Source organism: Cherax quadricarinatus, chromosome 44 (genome assembly GCF_038502225.1).
Source record: "Cherax quadricarinatus isolate ZL_2023a chromosome 44, ASM3850222v1, whole genome shotgun sequence".
NCBI classification, from domain to species: domain Eukaryota; kingdom Metazoa; phylum Arthropoda; class Malacostraca; order Decapoda; family Parastacidae; genus Cherax; species Cherax quadricarinatus.
The window spans coordinates 6,654,216-6,675,977 of record NC_091335.1 but is presented as its reverse complement, the minus strand read 5'-3'; the positions used below and the strand labels follow the sequence as shown (position 1 = coordinate 6,675,977).

Below are 21,762 nucleotides of genomic sequence, written 5' to 3'. Positions count from 1 at the left end.
CCCTGCCTCGGTGGGAGACGGCCGACTTGTTGAAAAAAAAAAAAAAATCTAGATTATGCTAAATTTACATTATCATTATTTGATTTTATTACAGATATTGATTGGATGATTAAAAGAAATTTAAAAGACTATTCATTATGAAACACTTTTGAAATTATGCTCTATATCAGATATACATTTTTTAAATTAGAATAATAAAAGGTGTTTTCTTGATTAATAAAATTAACTGAATTTGTTCATTACAGACGAGATGAAGATGACCGTAAGTTTGAAGCATTAATTGTCATCGAAGAATTCACCAAGGAATTAGCATCAATTGCATATGCAAAATACATTACTGAAGGTAGTGGATGGTAGTGTTCACCAGTTATGGAAAATGCAGTACTGTACATTCCTGTGATAGTTGTTCATCTGCCCTGATAATAATTACTGGCAATCATCAGAGCAGCAGAATAATAAGTGTGGTAATGGTTAAAGACTGCAAGTTTCTTGACTTTTACTTATTTCATTACAGTATATCAGATATTTTTTTATATTATAATTTAGGCACTAAGAGTCATCCTATAAAATTTTAATTGATGGTAACCATCAAGCACAACACAGATCTGACAGATTTTTATTTTGAATGCTTTTCTATATTTTTACTTGTTGGGATGTTGGTAGTAATATGTTTACTTAAATAGTTGTTAATATTGTTATTTTGTTACTTTTATATTTATATTAATGAAGCGTTATATTTGTTATTGCTATTGTTCCTTGTGGAACTGTTTTTGGAACTTGCAGTTAATCTGCTGATTGATTTGTTTTGGAATGTACTTAGTGTGCCATTAAGTGCAATAATGGAAGAGAATACAGTGCACAGCTAAATTCCCATTTTTGTCTGTATTGTATTCTGTTTGTAGTATCAGGAGATCCATGCACAAGTTTATTGTCCATTTTGAGTGAGAATGGAGTGCAGTTGGTCTATGGATAAGCACAAGAACATAAGATTAGACTACATATACCATAATAGGAAATTACATGTACTATATTTTTAAAAGATATAGTGGTGGAAGGCTGGGCATTAACCAGTTCTTACTGTTGAATAACTTAGTTTACATATTTTTGGAGGGACATCTAAAGTGTCATATCTGAGAGCATTTGCAAAGACAGTGATTATGTATGAGTGATGGTGAAAGTGTTGAATGATGAAAGTTTTTTCTTTCTGTTTGGGTCACCCTGCCTCGGTGGGAAATGACTGACGTGTTTAAAAAGAAAAAAAGGTGATAATGCTAACTGCAGTTTCACCTGGTAAATCTACGTTAAAGCCATACTAAAGAACTTTTATATGCCATAAAAAAGTCATGTATCAGTCTTGCTGCCTATTTCTTTCTTCATAATTCCTATGGAATATGAAGGGAATAGTGATGGGAATTAAAAATTATTTATCTTTAACCCTTAAACTGTCCAAGCAGACCTACGTTCACATGCGTACTGCTCCAAAAGTAGATCTACGGTTTTTTTTACATATTTTCAAATATAACAAAAAAAAAAAAGTAGATCAAAGTTTTTTTTACACGTTTTCAAATGTAAAAAAAAAAAAGATGATCTACTTTTTTACATACTTTCAAATGTTGAAAAAACGTAGATCTATGTTTGGACAGTTTAAGGGTTAATAATATACTGTATACTAGTTGTATTTTGCCTAACACTGATAAACCTGCCATTTTTTTTTTTGGCAAATTTTCATTGCCAAGAATGAAGGCTGTTGCAAATATTGCTTTTTAATTCATTAACAGAGGTTTTGCTTTGGTGATTCTCATTGATGTGCTTTGTTGTATATATTATATAAAATTGTATATGCATGTTCATTATTTTACAATAAAGCAGATTTTTTCATAATGTTTGCTAGCAGTCACAGGTAGCTATGAATTACTAGTTGGTGACTTACTTGTCTCTACTGAATCATCATAAACTAACCTAAAAAATCTAGTCTTTGCTAAGTAATGTTGACAGTGTTCATTTTATCAGAACAGCAAAGCGTACAGTATTCATTTTTCTTATATTGTAATTGTAAAAATTAACCACAACATCACGAAATTAGTGTTTTATTGAGGTTATGCAATACTAACTATAGGTTAGGTAGATTTAGGCTATATTGTACTAGATTAATTTGAATAAATTAGCAATATAAGTTAGTTTGGGTACAAAATTAAAAATCTGCTTACATTGTTAATTGTTGTGAATAGATCTATCAGTCTGTAAGAAAAAATATACTATTCATATTTCAGAAAATTTGGCCTGTCTGACAACTATGGCTAAAAATCCACAACATATTTAACCAAAAAGAGCACTTAAAAAAAAAAATTAATAGGAAAAGGCCTTGAAGATGAAATTAACTTATTTCATTGTAGATTTTAACCTGTGCCAAAAAAAAAATTAAACACTGCCTAGTCAAAGGTACAGGTAACAAAAACTACACAGCTAAATACAGTTGAATATAATTTTAGAAAATATGTACAGATACAAAGATTCTTTATTTTGAATGTTACTTTTAACCATTATTTATAGTGTTCTTATTTATTATAATTGTTATTGAATAAAAGAAAAATCTTAAAATTTTTTCTTCAAATACAGTATATATTCATTACTTCCCTACTTTAAAATACCAAGTAGCCCTCCCAGATTTAGTTATCATCATGATTGCAAACTGAACACACACTAAATTTAATGGACGAGTTGGGGAGGCTGGTATGGAGTGTGTGGGTGACTTGACAAGATTTTTTGCAGTGATCATAATGGACAATTCTGTAATCAATGGACTTGTCCATTGATTCCCCTCCTGCACTCAGCCTCCCATTTTACTTCTAATCAGTAACTGAAGAAGTGGGTTGCCCATCACTGTCCACACCGCTACGAAGAGAGTGAAAAATTGATAAAAGTCTCCACGCATAGCTATCAGACTGAGAACAGTTCTGGGTAATCTACAGTCATAGCCATAGCCACCTTAGTAGAGAAAGCTCCAGCTAGTGCAGACCAAAGCATCTACAAAGACGAGCCTTCCTACCATGAAAACATGTCTGCTTATAGAAGGCCAGCATAGATGACAAGCCTGTATAGAGGATTCTGTGTCAATTGATTATACAAAATCAAATTATTATACAAAATCAAATTATCATATAGGCACCCAAGTGCTTATATAAATAGTCATATCATATAGTTATACAAAATGTTTTTTGCATTTTGTCTATTAAAAACTGTTAGCAAGCTGTAGCCTGAGTTTGTATACCCTTGTAGACATGGGTACCTATGATGATGATGCAATAATGATACTACTACTATAATGCAAAACTTGAAAAAGGCCCTGTACACCAATGCACTCTAATAATTGGATTCTTTATCCTATACATATATTTATCATGGCCTTATAAATGTTGTGCAGTAGGGCCATAACTTATAATATTAATGCATTCTTTAGCTGCACGATCCTTGTCAGTTTAGCGCTTTATTATTTGATTATAATAATAATGCATTCCTAGGTAGTAGGTTGGTAGACAGCAACCGCCCAGGGAGGTACTACCGTCCTGCCAAGTGAGTGTAAAACGAAAGCCTGTAATTGTTTTACATGATGGTAGGATTGCTGGTGTCCTTTTTTCTGTCTCATGAACATGCAAGATTTCAGGTACGTCTTGCTACTTCTACTTAGGTCACACTACACATACATGTACAAGCGTATATATACATACCCCTCTTGGTTTTCTTCTATTTTCTTTCTAGTTCTTGTTCTTGTTTATTTCCTCTTATCTCCATGGGGAAGTGGAACAGAATTCTTCCTCCGTAAGCCATGCGTGTTGTAAGAGGCGACTAAAATGCCGGGAGCAAGGGGCTAGTAACCCCTTCTCCTGTATATATTACTAAATTTGAAAGGAGAAACTTTCGTTTTTCCTTTTGGGCCACCCTGCCTTGGTGGGATACGGCCGGTGTGTTGAAAGAAAGAAAGAATAAAGCATTCTTTAAAATTCATCAAATCAAATGTTCGGTACTTGGAACCTAATATCCCAAAAGAAACAATGTAAAATAGATTAGAGTAATGCATTCCCAAACCCTAATTTGTCTGTATCTAATTTCTGTTGCTTCCCCTCCCACTCCCAAGAATCTTTATCCGAGATTTTACCATCAATGTGATTTTCAGTTGCAAAAAAGATATTTCTACAATGTGTACATATTAATTATAAAATAAAATAAGATACATATTTAATAATCATTGTGTACAGTATTTACTTTGAATGATGATCCAGTATTGCTCGCTGGAAGTGATGTTTCTTGCTTATTTTAGGCTTTGTAAGTAGTCTCCACTGTGCCAATCACTGGTTTATAAGTAGTTTAGTGGTGTTAAAGTGCCAATGATGTAAATGCAAAACATTGTCACTCTGAGCCCTGCTGTATTCAATGTTTATAAAACCAAACATTACATTTGAACCAATCTGTTACACAATATTTAAAATTATTAATGAATTTTGAAATGAAAGCACATACACACAGGTAATGGTTCATGAACCAAAAGATGCTAGATTTGAAAAGATTGGAAGTATACTGTCGTAACACAGATGCATTACAAATTTTATGACTGTCGAATGGGTTTTACCTATTTGAGGATTTCAAAGATCACCACCCCTGTGGCTCAGTCTTTAATCAGACCCCTGACTGATGGCCTGGTCAATGAAGCTGTTGGTGCTTGCAGCATAATTTCCATTGCAGGAACCACAGCACAAACTGATCAGGAAGGATATGGAGGAATTCAAGTTCATATGGATTATGCAGTAGATATATTAAGAAGCAATAAGATATCTATGTTTTAATAAGAATAATTTACAAGTGACTGACAAAAATACTTAAACTCATGAATGTGTTGGAAACTGTATACCTCGTACAAGGTCATTTTTCCAAGTCAATGACCTCTATCAATAAAGCCTTGAAAATGGAAATACAACCAGCAAAATATATATTAAATATACGTATTTCTAAGTATTGCAAATAAACTGTCTCAGATAAATTTAGTAATAAAGGTACGTACAAAAAGTACTTAGCCAGTGAGAGTTGATCAGCACTGTAGTAGTATTTTTTTTTTTTTTCTCTTTTTCCAAAGTGCCCTGCAGCAATTTTTTATAATTTAGTAATCACAAATTCGATGTGACTCTTTCAAGAAAGCATTTTGGCATGAGTACTGGGGGTGAGAAGTACAGTGCCTGTACTCTAAAGGAAGGGTAGGGATATTTGCTGTTGGGATGACCATCTGAACTGTCATCTCTGTGCACCTCTGGCAAGACAGTGATAGTGTGAATGATGATGAAAGTGTTTCTTTTTTTATGGGTCACCCTGTCTCAGTGGGAGAAGGCCGGTGTTAAAAAACAACAGCTTCTATACACTGTCTTACTTATACAACCTTAAACTAAACTGCTAGCAAAGCAGGTGATAAATGTTGGTAATAATGAACAAATTCTTACTGGAAACTTCTGCTGATATTTTCTATCTAAAATATTTTAAAAGTAATTTCTAGATAAAGAACACTGATACATGCTACCTTGGTAAACTGGTAACACTCAAGTGACCAACCTAGATTGCAACTCATTTAGAAATACAGCTTTTTTTATAATATATCCAATTTCATTTTAATTACAATCTTGGAATGAATAGGGAGCCTATTATACATTAAAGATATCTCACTAATGTTTTGTGTTTTTGTCATGGGAAATACAAATAAACTAATGCCTTACTATGAAGAGGTTTAATGTTACACACTTATGTCAAAAGCATAATCCTCACTAATAGAGATCAAGAATATCATTCCTAAACATATTCACCAGATTATGAAGTCAACTATACCTTATATCAATTGAAGGCTATACATAATATATATATATACAATACACAAAGTACTGTACTGTGTATCACCTGTTTGGCTATATTTACATCTACAAATATGTATATTCTTTTTTTAAATAGTTGTGGTACAGGAGTGATACAGTACCTTCTTGAGCATTAAGCTGGCAGTACAGTAGTTGTAGTTATATACGTAATTATTTTCTTGAGCACTAAGCCAATGACTAAGTGAAAGAAGAATCCAGAAGAATTCATGCAGCACATCATGTGGATACAAACACCATGAGGCAATAGATGTGGCTAAGTGACTATCATGAGGAGATATAGTTCAGTACACTCCATTCCTATGGTACTATGACTTGCTGTAATGCATTAATCTAGCAAATATGTAACACAAATCATGAAATAGAATCAAAAGCTACATGTACATTCATTTTTTTTAAAAAGTAAGGTCACATCTAGTGGAATTATATATAATGTACATTAATAATGTGAAATAAAGATCCTTTCAAGCCACAACAGCTTTTAAAATAACTGCTAATTATCACATTCATTTGAGGAAAGGTGATCAGTGGCGCTTGCTCAAAGCTACACCGAGCCCCACCAGCGCACCAAGACCAAGGATGGCGCCACCTGCTATAGCTGCTCCTTTGATTGCATCTGTAAGAAAAAAATTATCTCTGTAAACTATATAAAGCTAAATCCTATATGTTTCTGTCCTCTTCAAATTATTAAGTTTAGGGGAAAGTTCTAAACTTGTAGGGGTTTAGAAGGGAATTGGAAGGGGAGGAAGCTCTTGATCCAATTCCTTGTATTAAGAGTCTCACCATCATCAAGGAACTTGAAGGATTTTTTTCCTAAAAAAATTAGTAGTCCACACTGATATCCAAAATATTACTTGTGACATTTGCATAGTCCTCCACTTTTTCTATTTTCAATTTTTTTTTTTTTACTATCCTCTACATATATACACACTAAACCAGCTCAAAACCCATAGTAGACTGGAAGATTTCACATCCTTTCAAATTTCAAAACACTTCAACATTAAATCTTTTATGTTCATGACCTTGTCAAAGCTTACCTTTCTCCATTCTCTTCTTAATACAAGATTCTAGTTCCAAAACTTGTCTGTTTGCTGGTTCTACTTGTAGAAGTCCTTTTAAATAATTTAATGCTATCTGGTATTCCTGCAATTAGGTAAAATTTAAAAATTTAATATTTAATGAAGTACAGTACACTAATGATGTACAAAAAAAACAAACTATGATTTAAGATTAAGAAAACAAGTTAAAGTTTAAAAGACAAAGAAATGTGAGGTTGAATTTGCCATAAGTTTTTGTAAGTTTGTATTCTTTAAATCAATACATGATTTAAAGAAGAGAGAAAAATTACATTTGAATTACAAGAGAAAAGAGACAAGTGATCAACATTTGTAAGTTATCACCAGAGATCAATAAAGTGCAATGAATCTCTCACATCCCAGGTAAGTGGTATTACAGTAGGACCCAAATATCCGTGGGGGGATATGTTCCAGGAACCTACCGTGGATACTGATACTGTGGATAGTGACAAACCCCATATATAATGAGTTTAATTGATAAATTATGCACAATAAGGTGAGAATCATCACTCTCATTGATGGGAAGCACTTATGGATTCTCTTAGGCTTTGAAGAATTACCAGCTTTTATACCTTTGTGCTTTGGGGCCATTATTATGCAAAATTAAGAGGTATCTTTGGGCCACAGTAAACCGTGGATAACCGGAACCACAGATACCGAATCGGTAGATATGGGGGTTCTATTGTATTTACACATGTATAGGCATACTTTGCTAACATAGGGGGGTTAGGGTCTAGACCACTGCTGTAAAGTGAATATTACCTTAAAGCTAATCACAGTTTTTTTTTTTCATTTGCCAGTGCATATAAAAGCCTAAAAACATGTTTACATTATCATTTAAGTGTGCAATAGTGCTAGACCTAAAAAAGATGCAAAAGTTAAAAAAATAATAAGTAAAAAATGCACATCACCATTGTAAACCATCCTAGGAGCAAGGTAAACCCAGAAAATAATAAACATGAATATAACTGAAAAGTGCCATACTAGCAAAGCACTCTAAAGCAAATTATTATTATTATTATAATCAAAAAGAAGCGCTAAGCCACAAGGACTATACAGACTCTAAAGCAAAGTGCCTTAAGGTGAGGTACCTCTGTAACTATGAATCTGAAGCTCAGCACTGAGTGACTTAGTCCTATATGGATTTACAATGCTTATGCAACATATAATAAAAAATACAGCCTCTCCTCACTTAACGATGGAGTTCTGTTCCTAAGGCCACGTCGGTAAACAAATTTGTCGCTAAGAGAGGAGCATACTATAAGGGCAGTGGGTTTGTGTCAACCATCTTTGATATTGTTTTAATGTCACCTTTGCACCATTTATAACATTTCTGGTATACGTATTTTTAAATGTTTATACAGTAGTGTATAGTATATTGTAATAAACAGAATACAGCCTCTCCTTACTTACCAATGTACTCGTTTACCAATGACTCGGACTTACAACAGGCTCTTTGACCAGTATGCATACCTAAATAATGTATATTAGAGCTGATTTCCTCTATTCTGTTTATTACAATATACAGTACATTACTTTATAAACATTTAAAAATATACCATAAATGTTATAAATGGTGCAAACGTGACATTAAAACAATATCGAAGATGGTTGACACAAACCCACTACCATTACAGTATGCTCCTCACTTAACGACAAATTTGTTTACTGACATGGTCTTAGGAACGGAACTCCGTCGTTAAGTGAGGAGAGACTGTAGAGGAAATCAGCTCTAATATACATTATTTAGGTATGCATACTGGTCAGAGAGCCCGTCGTAACTCAGAGACGTCGGTAAATGAGTACATCACTAAGTGAGGAGAGGTTGTACTATATAGAATGTATCATTACAAACTTACATTCATTAAAATTTAAGTGTGTAAATCATTTACTTGCAAAGTGGTAAGCCTTATACTGTCGAAACTTAGCAAGTATGTGGCCACTTCCTGCTTACCTTCAAACGAGCATTTCCAATGGCAAGATAGTATATGTAGTCTCGTTTCCCAATTTCATCTGGGCGCTTATAAAGCTCTTCCAAGAGCACCACACCTCGCTGAATATCTGCTGGGTACCTTAGGATGGAAGACCCATCATGTGAGAATTCAGGTGCATTATAATACAATCACAAATTATTTCTAATTATTATTAACATTACATTTATGAGGGAATGCTAAACTCATAAGGGTAATACAGTGCCTGAGGAATGGAAGGCAATAAGGCTTAATTTAAGGAACTGCAGCACAGGTCTAATTCATTGCACTAGGAGTCCCTCACCAACACCAAGGAACCTACCTGGAGGGGTCTATTATTGCTTAAGAGATACTGTTAATATGATAATTGCAAAAATTATCTATAAAATTGCTGTCTTCTGTTCATCTCAATACTCCTGTTCTCATAACCCAGAAGTTGTTTTCATCAGAGGTCATGCACTGGATTAAGAGCCAGAAGTGCCCAAAATGAAGCCATGAGGTAAAGTTTTGAAACAAAACCACAGATGATTCATAGTTTGGCTTCCTTTCATGGCTACAACATAACCTGAGCTCTAAATATCCAAACTTTAAATGATTAGATGCTTTTTGCCATCCAGAGAATGCTGAAACATGTAGGTACCATTGACTGTCCTTGTGCTGAAACATACTGCCTATCCTTTCCTTTGAGCTCTACCTCAAGGGCTTGGTCTACAGCATCCATCATGGTACTCCCAGTCCTGGCTAAGAGTTATAGGAATCCCAGGAGCTGATGGCATGCATTTCCAGAGGCCAGGATCATAAGCCAGTCCACTAATTCCTGATGTTGGTCATCAGAAATTAGTGGACTGAAAGTCATCGTTTTCTCTAGATAGCTAAAATAGTCATACATACTAAATTTTTTTTCCCGTAGTTACTGTTAAATAGTTATGATGAAAATATTGTAATCTGAAATAAAAAGGAAAAAGCACAACAATCAAAATGCTACATTATACAATTTTTGATTCAAGGTTATTTTAATTACAAAGCTCTGCAAGACTCTCCCCTCAAGGAAGGTTCCTTGATGTTGGTGAGGGGCTCTTGATTTAGGGAATTGGATCTATGCTCCAGTTCCCCGAATTAAGCCTGAATGCCTTTCACATCCCCCCCAGGCGCTGTATAATCCTCCGGGTTTAGCGCTTCCCCCTTGATTGTAATAATAATAATCTGCAAGACTCTTACACTTCCCCATGAATATAATACCAATATTACTACTACTAATAAAGGACCACAATGGAAATAAGTCACCCTGTCTGACTTTTTTAGGTTATCCTAGGTATTTTACACATATGCTGCCATGTATGATAATCTATGTAACCGTATTTGTGTTAACCTGAATAAACTTACTTACTAATAGTTACACTTCATAAAGAGAAATGTGTCGACACAATACATTAATGACTTAAAAGTATTATTAACAGTGGGGGCGAGCTTTTAAGTTGAACACTCAAATCTTTTACTGTATGGGTAGATAAGATCAGTCTATACCTGTAGGCATCTATGTACTACACTTACTTGCTGCGGACTAAGAAGCAAGCATATTCAAACTGTGTCTTGCTTGAAACCACCCCTTTACACATTTCCTCATTGTAATTCCGCTCAAAGATCTGAAATAGAATACACAGTACTGTACATACACGAAACAATAACAAATCGCTTCAGTGTTGCAAAGTTGTATATTTTTTTTTTTTTTTTTTTTTCAACAAGTCGGCCGTCTCCCACCGAGGCAGGGTGACCCAAAAAAGAAAGAAAATCCCCAAAAAGAAAATACTTTCATCATCATTCAACACTTTCACCACACTCGCACATTATCACTGTTTTTGCAGAGGTGCTCAGAATACAACAGTCTAGAAGCATACACATATAAAGATGCACAACATATCCCTCCAAACTGCCAATATCCCAAACCCCTCCTTTAAAGTGCAGGCATTGTACTTCCCATTTCCAGGACTCAAGTCCGACTATATGAAAATAACCGGTTTCCCTGAATCCCTTCACTAAATATTACCCTGCTCACACTCCAACAGATCGTCAGGTCCCAAGTACCATTCGTCTCCATTCACTCCTATCTAACACGCTCACGCACGCTTGCTGGAAGTCCAAGCCCCTTACCCACAAAACCTCCTTTACCCCCTCTCTCCAACCCTTTCGAGGACGACCCCTACCCCGCCTTCCTTCCCCTATAGATTTATATGCTTTCCATGTCATTCTACTTTGTATATACTTTAAATATATTGAAAACCATCCATCTTGATTATAAATCACAGTATTGTACTTTAAGTAAAAGAGTATTTTAAAATAATAAAAGGCTATAATGTTTATATTTTTATATCACAAATAAATTACTAACTCAATAGGAAACATTTATAAAGCAAATTAAATTGGCAGAAGTAGAGCCAAATCAAGCCATAACTAACCTCAGTAGATGAGATCTATGTAAAGGGGCTCTGTGGCCTGGCTGGCAAAGCTTTCGCTTCACACGATGAGGGCCCGGGTTCAATTCCCGGCAGGGTGGAAACATTTCGACACATTTCCTTACACCTGTTGTCCTATTCACCTAGCAAGTAGGTACCTGGGTGTTAGTCAACTGGTGTGGGTTGCATCCTGGGGTACAAGATTGAGGACCCCAATGGAAATAAGGCAGAGTGCCTCGATGATGCACTGCCTTTCTTGGGTTATCCTGGGTGGCTAACCCTCCAGGGTTAAAAATCCTAACAAAATCTCATCTTGGAGAAAAGACGATTTTTTAATGTCATTATTAACTGCTAAACCCACAAAGGTATAAAGTGCTGTAGGGTAGAGCATGCTAACTGTTTAATATACTTAATAATAATAATAATATCTTTATTTATTACAAGTACATGTACAAGGAATACATACCGGCCTAGCTGACATCAATGACGTACTACTATATAGAAGGCCCATGTTATGCTGAGCATTTTGGGAAAATTAGGTCAGTGTCCCAGGATGCAACCCACACCAGTCGACTAACACCCAGGTACCTATTTTACTGATGGGTGAACATAGACAACAGGTGTACAGAAACATGCCCAATGTTTCTACCCTGGCTGGGAATCAAACCCAGGCCCCCGCTGTGTGAAGCGAGAGCGTTAGCCACCAGAGCTATCAGAGACTAGAGAGGGTGGAGAATATAACAGAGGTAGAGTTAGTTACAGCGGTGACGAGTGCTTAAGAAAGTACAATCAAAGCAAAAAAGACAAGACCTCATAGAAAGTAACAAGTAACAATTAGCGAGAAAATGACTCTGGAACTGCCGCTGACATTTGGGAAAGAGAAAGAGAGATGCATTTGCAGCAATGATAATTTATAGTACTGAACAACAAAAGGATTGAGGTAGAAATGAGAGAAGATAAATTACATCTAAGATAAGGTAAGATTTCGTTCGGATTTTTAACCCTGGAGGGTTAGCCACCCAGGATAACCCAAGAAAGTCAGTGCGTCATCGAGGACTGTAACTTATTTCCATTGGGGTCCTTAATCTTCTCCCCCAGGATGCGACCCACACCAGTCGACTAACACCCAGATACCTATTTGCTGCTAGGTGAACAGGACAATAGGTGTAAGGAAACGTGTCGAAATGTTTCCACCCGCCGGGAATCGAACCCGGGCCCTCCGTGTGTGAAGTGGGAGCTTTAGCCACCGGGCCACCGGGCCACAGTACTGTACTTTAAGATTACTGGCTTTAAGATTATTTCACAACAACGTATTCTCATGATGCATTAAGCAGCGGTGATGGATTCATCGCAGCACAAACTGTATATCTGTACTATGATCAGGTTTTCAAGGTCAAAGATTTATTTCCACAAGATATAATATGTGTAGAGATGAGTGACATTTACCTGTGCAGAAACTACCTGGTTATAAGGAACATTTTGAACAAAGTTATTGGGTTATCCAAGGTTCACATTATTTACCTTATAACATCATGATGAAAGTTTAATTGTATGCGAGAGACAGAAATAAAAATATACATGAATCAAAATTTTGGAGTCTAAGATAGTGAGTCAATGAAAGTTTGATTACGATCCACAGGATGATTATATAGAGGGATAATAAAGCAATCTTAACTATCAGACAACCTCGGTGAACATAATTTATTGTCTGATCTTCATTGAAAATAAGTAAGTTATGACTGATGGTCAGCGGAGATAATAAAGACAGACGCAGCTTGTTCATTACCGCCATATTACCTCACATATAATATATTTATTTCACCTTCACCTGACACACGACCTGACCTTCACCTGACCTTCATCTACACCCTTCACCTCACCCATATACTGACCTTCAAGTCCTCAGGGGAGCAAATTTCCGTCAGAGGGTCGGCCATGTCTGTCATGTTAGTTGTTTACCATCACACCCCCCCCCACACCACTCCCCCACCACGCCCCCACCACCCCCACACCACGCCCCCACCAACAGCACCCCCCAACCCCCCCACCAGCACCCCCAACCTCCCACCACTCCCCCACCACCAGGACCCCCCAACCCCCCACCACTCCCCCAACACCAGCGCCCCCCACCACCCCCACGCCCCCACCACCTCCACCCCCCACCACCCACACCCCATACCCCCCACTCCACCCCCACTCCCCCTCCACCACCCCACCCCCACACCCCTACCAAACACCCCCACTCCACTCCCCACACCCCCACAACACTATTATTATTATTATTATTATTATTATTATTATTATTATTATTATTATTATTATTATTTTTAATGTATTTATTACTATTATTATTACTATTACTGTATTTATTACTATTATTACTATTACTGTATTTATTACTATTATTGTTACTGTTACTGTAACTATTACTGTCATTATTACTGTTACTGTAACTATTACTATCATTATTACTGTTACTGTAACTATCATTATTACTGTTACTGTGACTATTACTATCATTATTACTGTTACTGTAACTATTACTATCATTATTACTGTTACTGTAACTATTACTATCATTATTACTGTTACTGTAACTATTACTATCATTATTACTGTTACTGTAACTATTACTTTCATTATTACTGTTACTGTAACTATTACTGTCATTATTACTGTTACTGTAACTATCATTATTACTGTTACTGTAACTATCATTATTACTGTTACTGTAACTATCACTATCATTATTACTGTTACTGTAACTATCATTATTACTGTTACTGTAACTATCATTATTACTGTTACTGTAACTATCACTATCATTATTACTGTTACTGTAACTATCATTATTACTGTTACTGTAACTATTACTGTCATTATTACTGTTACTGTAACTATTACTATCATTATTACTGTTACTGTAACTATCACTATCATTATTACTGTTACTGTAACTATCATTATTACTGTTACTGTAACTATCACTATCATTATTACTGTTACTGTAACTATCATTATTACTGTTACTGTAACTATCACTATCATTATTACTGTTACTGTAACTATTACTGTCATTATTACTGTTACTGTAACTATCATTATTATTGTTACTGTAACTATCACTATCATTATTACTGTTACTGTAACTATCATTATTACTGTTACTGTAACTATCACTATCATTATTACTGTTACTGTAACTATTACTAGCATTATTACTGTTACTGTAACTATCACTATTACTGTTACTGTGACTATTACTATTACTGTTACTGTAACTATCATTATTACTGTTACTGTAACTATCACTTTCATTATTACTGTTACTGTAGCTATCACTTTCATTATTACTGTTACTGTAACTATTATTATTTATTATCACACTGGCCGATTCCCACCAAGGCAGGGTGGCCCGAAAAAGAAAAACTTTCACCATCATTCACTCCATCACTGTCTTGCCAGAAGGGTGTTTTACACTACAGTTTTTAAACTGCAACATTAACACCCCTCCTTCAGAGTGCAGGCACTGTACTTCCCATCTCCAGGACTCAAGTCCGGCCTGCCAGTTTCCCTGAATCCCTTCATAAATGTTACTTTGCTCACACTCCAACAGCACGTCAAGTATTAAAAACCGTTTGTCTCCATTCACTCCTATCAAACACGCTTACGCATGCCTGCTGGAAGTCCAAGCCCCTCGCACACAAAACCTCCTTTACCCCCTCCCTCCAACCTTTCCTAGGCCGACCCCTACCCCGCCTTCCTTCCACTACAGACTGATACACTCTTGAAGTCACTCTGTTTCGCTCCATTCTCTCTACATGTCCGAATCACCTCAACAACCCTTCCTCAGCCCTCTGGACAACAGTTTTGGTAATCCCGCACCTCCTCCTAACTTCCAAACTACGAATTCTCTGCATTATATTCACACCACACATTGCCCTCAGACATGACATCTCCACTGCCTCCAGCCTTCTCCTCGCTGCAACATTCATCACCCATGCTTCACACCCATATAAGAGCGTTGGTAAAACTATACTCTCATACATTCCCCTCTTTGCCTCCAAGGACAAAGTTCTTTGTCTCCACAGACTCCTAAGTGCACCACTCACCCTTTTCCCCTCATTAATTCTATGATTCACCTCATCTTTCATAGACCCATCCGCTGACACGTCCACTCCCAAATATCTGAATACATTCACCTCCTCCATATTCTCTCCCTCCAATCTGATATCCAATCTTTCATCACCTAATCTTTTTGTTATCCTCATAACCTTACTCTTTCCTGTATTCACTTTTAATTTTCTTCTTTTGCACACCCTACCAAATTCATCCACCAATCTCTGCAACTTCTCTTCAGAATCTCCCAAGAGCACCGTGTCATCAGCAAAGAGCAACTGTGACAACTCCCACTTTATGTGTGATTCTTTATCTTTTAACTCCACACCTCTTGCCAAGACCCTCGCATTTACTTCTCTTACAACCCCATCTATAAATATATTAAACAACCACGGTGACATCACACATCCTTGTCTAAGGCCTACTTTAACTGGGAAATAATTTCCCTCTTTCCTACATACTCTAACTTAAGCCTCACTATCCTCATAAAAACTCTTCACTGCTTTCAGTAACCTACCTCCTACACCATACACCTGCAACATCTGCCACATTGCCCCCCTATCCACCCTGTCACTATTACTATCATTATTAATGTTACTGGAACTATCACTATTACTTTTACTGTAACTCACTTTCATTATTACTGTTACTGTAACTATTACTGTCATTATTACTGTTACTGTAACTATCACTATTACTGTTACTGTAACTATCACTTTCATTATTACTGTTACTGTAACTATTACTATCATTATTACTGTTACTGTAACTACCACTATTACTGTTACTGTAACTATCACTATCATTATTACTGTTACTGTAACTATTACTATCATTATTACTGTTACTGTAACTATCACTATTACTGTTACTTTAACTATCACTTTCATTATTACTGTTACTGTAACTATTACTTTCATTATTACTGTTACTGTAACTATCACTATTACTGCTACTGTAACTATCACTTTCATTATTATTGTTGCTGTAACTATCACTATTACTGTTACTGTAACTATTACTATCACTATTACTATTACTGTTACTGTAACTATTACTATCACTATTACTATTACTGTAACTATTACTATCACATTACTGTTACTGTAACTATTACTATCACTATTACTATTACTGTTACTGTAACTATTACTATCACTATTACTGTTACTGTAACTATTACTATCACTATTACTGTAACTATTACTATCACTATTACTGTTACTGTAACTATTACTATCACTATTATTGTTACTGTAACTATTAATATCACTATTACTGTTACTGTAACTATTACTATCACTATTACTGTAACTATTACTATCACTATTACTGTTACTGTAACTATTACTATCACTATTACTATTACTGTAACTATTAATATCACTATTACTGTTACTGTAACTATTACTATCACTATTACTGTTACTGTAACTATTAATATCACTATTACTGTTACTGTAACTATTACTATCACTATTACTGTTACTGTAACTATTACTATCACTATTACTATTACTGTTACTGTAACTATTAATATCACTATTACTGTTACTGTAACTATTACTATCACTATTACTGTAACTATTACTATCACCATTACTGTTACTGTAACTATTAATATCACTATTACTGTTACTGTAACTATTACTATCACTATTACTGTTACTGTAATTATTACTATCACTATTACTGTTACAGTAACTATTAATATCACTATTTATTTATTTATTTATTTATTTATTTATTTATAATTTGAGCACACTTACAGAGGTACAAAAAAAAAAAAAATACAGATAAGAGCAGCATGCCAAAGCCACTTATACTATGCATAGCATTACGGGCTGGCTTAAAATTAACTTAAGATTAACTAAGCAATGATGAAATCAGTGAAAAACATTAATGTAAACTGATTACTATAAAGCACAAGTGAGTATTACAAAGACAGGTCATATGGTTGCATGCATTGTTGTAAATTCAGTAGAATGGAGTATTCTGTTAGGTAGTGAATTTAAAAAATAATAAAGTTAGATTGGGTTTTAGGTTTAACATTTATGTGATATAATTGTGAGAAACATTTAAGATATACAATTTATAAGGTTCAGTTATTCAGTATTTATTTGGTTTTGGGTGAGTAAGTGATCTTTGAGAAGAGACTTGAATTTATAAACAGGTAGTGTTTCTTTTATATTAACAGGTAATGAATTCCAGATTTTAGGGCCTTTTATGTGCATTGAGTTTTTGCATAGCGTGAGATGGACACGAGGAACATCAAAGAGTGATCTGTGCCTTGTGTTATGGTCATGTGTTCTGTTGAGGTTGGCAAGGAGATGTTTGAGGGGAGGGTTAATATCAGAGTTGAGTGTTCTATGTATGTAATAGGTGCAGTAATAAGTATGGATGTTACTGTTACTGTAACTATTACTATCACTATTACTATTACTGTAACTATTAATATCACTATTACTGTTACTGTAACTATTACTATCACTATTACTGTTACTGTAACTATTAATATCACTATTACTGTTACTGTAACTATTACTATCACTATTACTGTTACTGTAACTATTACTATCACTATTACTATTACTGTTACTGTAACTATTAATATCACTATTACTGTTACTGTAACTATTACTATCACTATTACTGTAACTATTACTATCACTATTACTGTAACTATTACTATCACTATTACTGTTACTGTAACTATTAATATCACTATTACTGTTACTGTAACTATTACTATCACTATTACTGTTACTGTAATTATTACTATCACTATTACTGTTACAGTAACTATTAATATCACTATTACTGTTACTGTAACTATTACTATCACTATTACTGTTACTGTAATTATTACTATCACTTTTACTATTTCTGTTACTGTAACTATTACTATCACTATTACTGTAACTATTACTATCACTATTACTGTTACTGTAACTATTAATATCACTATTACTGTTACTGTAACTATTACTATCACTATTACTGTTATTGTAATTATTACTATCACTTTTACTGTTACTGTAACTATTAATATCACTATTACTGTTACTGTAACTATTACTATCACTATTACTGTTACTGTAACTATTACTATCACTTTTACTATTTCTGTTACTGTAACTATTACTATCACTATTACTGTTACTGTAATTATTACTATCACTATTACTGTTACTGTAACTATTACTATCACTTTTACTATTACTGTTACTGTAACTATTACTATCACTATTACTGTTACTGTAACTATTAATATCACTATTACTGTTACTGTAACTATTACTATCACTATTACTGTTACTGTAACTATTACTATCACTTTTACTATTTCTGTTACTGTAACTATTACTATCACTATTACTGTTACTGTAATTATTACTATCACTATTACTGTTACTGTAACTATTACTATCACTTTTACTATTTCTGTTACTGTAACTATTACTATCACTATTACTATTACTGTTACTGTAACTATTACTATCACTATTACTATTACTGTTACTGTAACTATTACTATCACTATTACTATTACTGTTACTGTAACTATCACTATTACTGTTACTGTAACTATCACTATTACTATCACTGGAGTTTACCTGGAGAGAGTTCCGGGGGTCAACGCCCCCGCGGCCCGGTCTGTGACCAGGCCTCCTGGTGGATCAGAGCCTGATCAACCAGGCTGTTGCTGCTGGCTGCACGCAAACCAACGTACGAGCCACAGCCCGGCTGGTCAGGAACCGACTTTAGGTGCTTGTCCAGTGCCAGCTTGAAGACTGCCAGGGGTCTGTTGGTAATCCCCCTTATGTATGCTGGGAGGCAGTTGAACAGTCTCGGGCCCCTGACACTTATTGTATGGTCTCTTAACGTGCTAGTGACACCCCTGCTTTTCATTGGGGGATGGTGCATCGTCTGCCAAGTCTTTTGCTTTCGTAGTGAGTGATTTTCATCTGCAAGTTCGGTACTTGTCCCTCTAGGATTTTCCAGGTGTATATAATCATGTATCTCTCCCGCCTGCATTCCAGGGAATACAGGTTTAGGAACCTCAAGCGCTCCCAGTAATTGAGGTGTTTTATCTCCGTTATGCGCGCCGTGAAGGTTCTCTGTACATTTTCTAGGTCAGCAATTTCACCTGCCTTGAAAGCTGCTGTTAGTGTGCAGCAATATTCCAGCCTAGATAGAACAAATGACCTGAAGAGTGTCATCATGGGCTTGGCCTCCCTAGTTTTGAAGGTTCTCATTATCCATCCTGACATTTTTCTAGCAGATGCGATTGATACAATGTTATGGTCCTTGAAGGTGAGATCCTCCGACATGATCACTCCCAGGTCTTTGACGTTGGTGTTTCGCTCTATTTTGTGGCCAGAATTTGTTTTGTACTCTGATGAAGATTTAATTTCCTCGTGTTTACCATATCTGAGTAATTGAAATTTCTCATCGTTGAACTTCATATTGTTTTCTGCAGCCCACTGAAAGATTTGGTTGATGTCCGCCTGGAGCCTTGCAGTGTCTGCAATGGAAGACACTGTCATGCAGATTCGGGTGTCATCTGCTAAGGAAGACACGGTGCTGTGGCTGACATCCTTGTCTATGTCGGATATGAGGATGAGGAACAATATGGGAGCGAGTACTGTGCCTTGTGGAACAGAGCTTTTCACCGTAGCTGCCTCGGACTTTACTCTGTTGACGACTACTCTCTGTGTTCTGTTAGTGAGGAAATTATAGATCCATCGACCGACTTTTCCTGTTATTCCTTTAGCACGCATTTTGTGCGCTATTACGCCATGATCACACTTGTCGAAGGTTTTTGCAAAGTCTGTATATATTACATCTGCATTCTTTTTTTCTTCTAGTGCATCTAGGACCTTGTCGTAGTGATCCAATAGTTAAGACAGACAGGAGCGACCTGTTCTAAACCCATGTTGCCCTGGGTTGTGTAACTGATGGGTTTCTAGGTGTGTGGTGATCTTGCTTCTTGGGACCCTTTCAAAGATTTTTATGATATGGGATGTTTGTGCTATTGGTCTGTAGTTCATTGCTGTTGCTTTACTGCCCCCTTTGTGGAGTGGGGCTATGTCTGTTGTTTTTAGTAACTGTGGGACGACCCCCGTGTCCATGCTCCCTCTCCATAGGATGGAAAAGGCTCGTGATAGGGGCTTCTTGCAGTTCTTGATGAACACGGAGTTCCATGAGTCTGGCCCTGGGGCAGAGTGCATGGGCATGTCAGTTTTATCGCCTGTTCGAAGTCATTTGGCGTCAAGATAACATCGGATAGGCTTGTGTTAATCAAATTTTGTGGCTCTCTCATAAAAAATTCATTTTGATCTTCGACTCTCAGTCTGGTTAGCGGCTTGCTAAAAACTGAGTCATATTGGGACTTGAGTAACTCACTCATTTCCTTGCTGTCATCTGTGTAGGACCCATCTTGTTTAAGTAGGGGCCCAATACTGGACGTTGTTCTCGACTTTGATTTGGCATAAGAGAAGAAATACTTTGGGTTTCTTTCGATTTCATTTATGGCTTTTAGTTCTTCCCGCGATTCCTGACTCCTATAAGATTCCTTTAGCTTAAGTTCGATGCTTGCTATTTCTCTGACCAGTGTCTCCCTACGCATTTCATATATATTGACCTCTTTTAGCCGCTCTGTTATTCTTTTCCGTCGCCTGTAAAGGGAGCGCCTGTCTCTTTCTATTTTACATCTCCTCCTTTTTCTTAGAGGAATAAGCCTTGTGCATACATCGAGTGCCACCAAGTTAATCTGTTCTAGGCATAAGTTGGGGTCTGTGTTGCTTAGTATATCTTCCCAGCTTATATCGGTTAGGACTTGGTTTACTTGGTCCCACTTTATGTTTTTGTTATTGAAGTTGAATTTGGTGAATGCTCCCTCGTGACTAATCTCATTATGTCGGTCTGGGGCTCCGCGCATACATGTCTGAACCTCAATTATGTTGTGATCTGAGTATATTGTTTTTGATATGGTGACATTTCTTATCAGATCATCATTGTTAGTGAAGATGAGGTCTAGTGTATTCTCCAGTCTAGTAGGCTCTATTATTTGCTGGTTTAAATTGAGTTTTGTGCAGAGATTTAAAAGCTCGTGTGAGTGTGAGTTTTTATCAGAGCTGCCTCCTGGTGTTATTACTGCAACAGTATTATTTGCTATATTCCTCCATTTTAGGTGCCTTAAGTTGAAATCCCCCAGGAGCAAGATGTTGGGTGCAGGAGC

General features: G+C 35.9%; 2 protein-coding genes across 2 annotated transcripts in view; one reads left to right on the top strand and one right to left on the bottom strand.

Annotated features, from left to right (window-relative positions):
- LOC128697483 (FHF complex subunit HOOK interacting protein 2A) overlaps positions 1-902 on the top strand; it is a 35,021-nt gene extending 34,119 nt beyond the window's left edge. Inside the window, exon 16 of the mRNA XM_070094044.1 lies at positions 246-902. Within this exon, the coding sequence (XP_069950145.1) occupies positions 246-357 (112 nt within the window). The 3' untranslated portion in view covers positions 358-902. The remainder of the gene's footprint in view (positions 1-245) is intronic.
- A 4,484-nt stretch (positions 903-5,386) lies between these two features.
- On the bottom strand, positions 5,387-13,377 carry Fis1 (fission 1 protein). Its single transcript, XM_053789210.2, has 5 exons — positions 13,292-13,377; positions 10,501-10,592; positions 8,934-9,051; positions 6,941-7,046; positions 5,387-6,519 (listed from the first exon to the last, which is right to left on the bottom strand). The coding sequence occupies exons 1-5, from the start codon at positions 13,343-13,345 to the stop codon at positions 6,428-6,430; spliced, it is 462 nt and encodes a 153-aa protein (XP_053645185.1). The 5' UTR covers positions 13,346-13,377; the 3' UTR covers positions 5,387-6,427.
- Between the last annotated feature and the right edge of the window lie 8,385 nt (positions 13,378-21,762).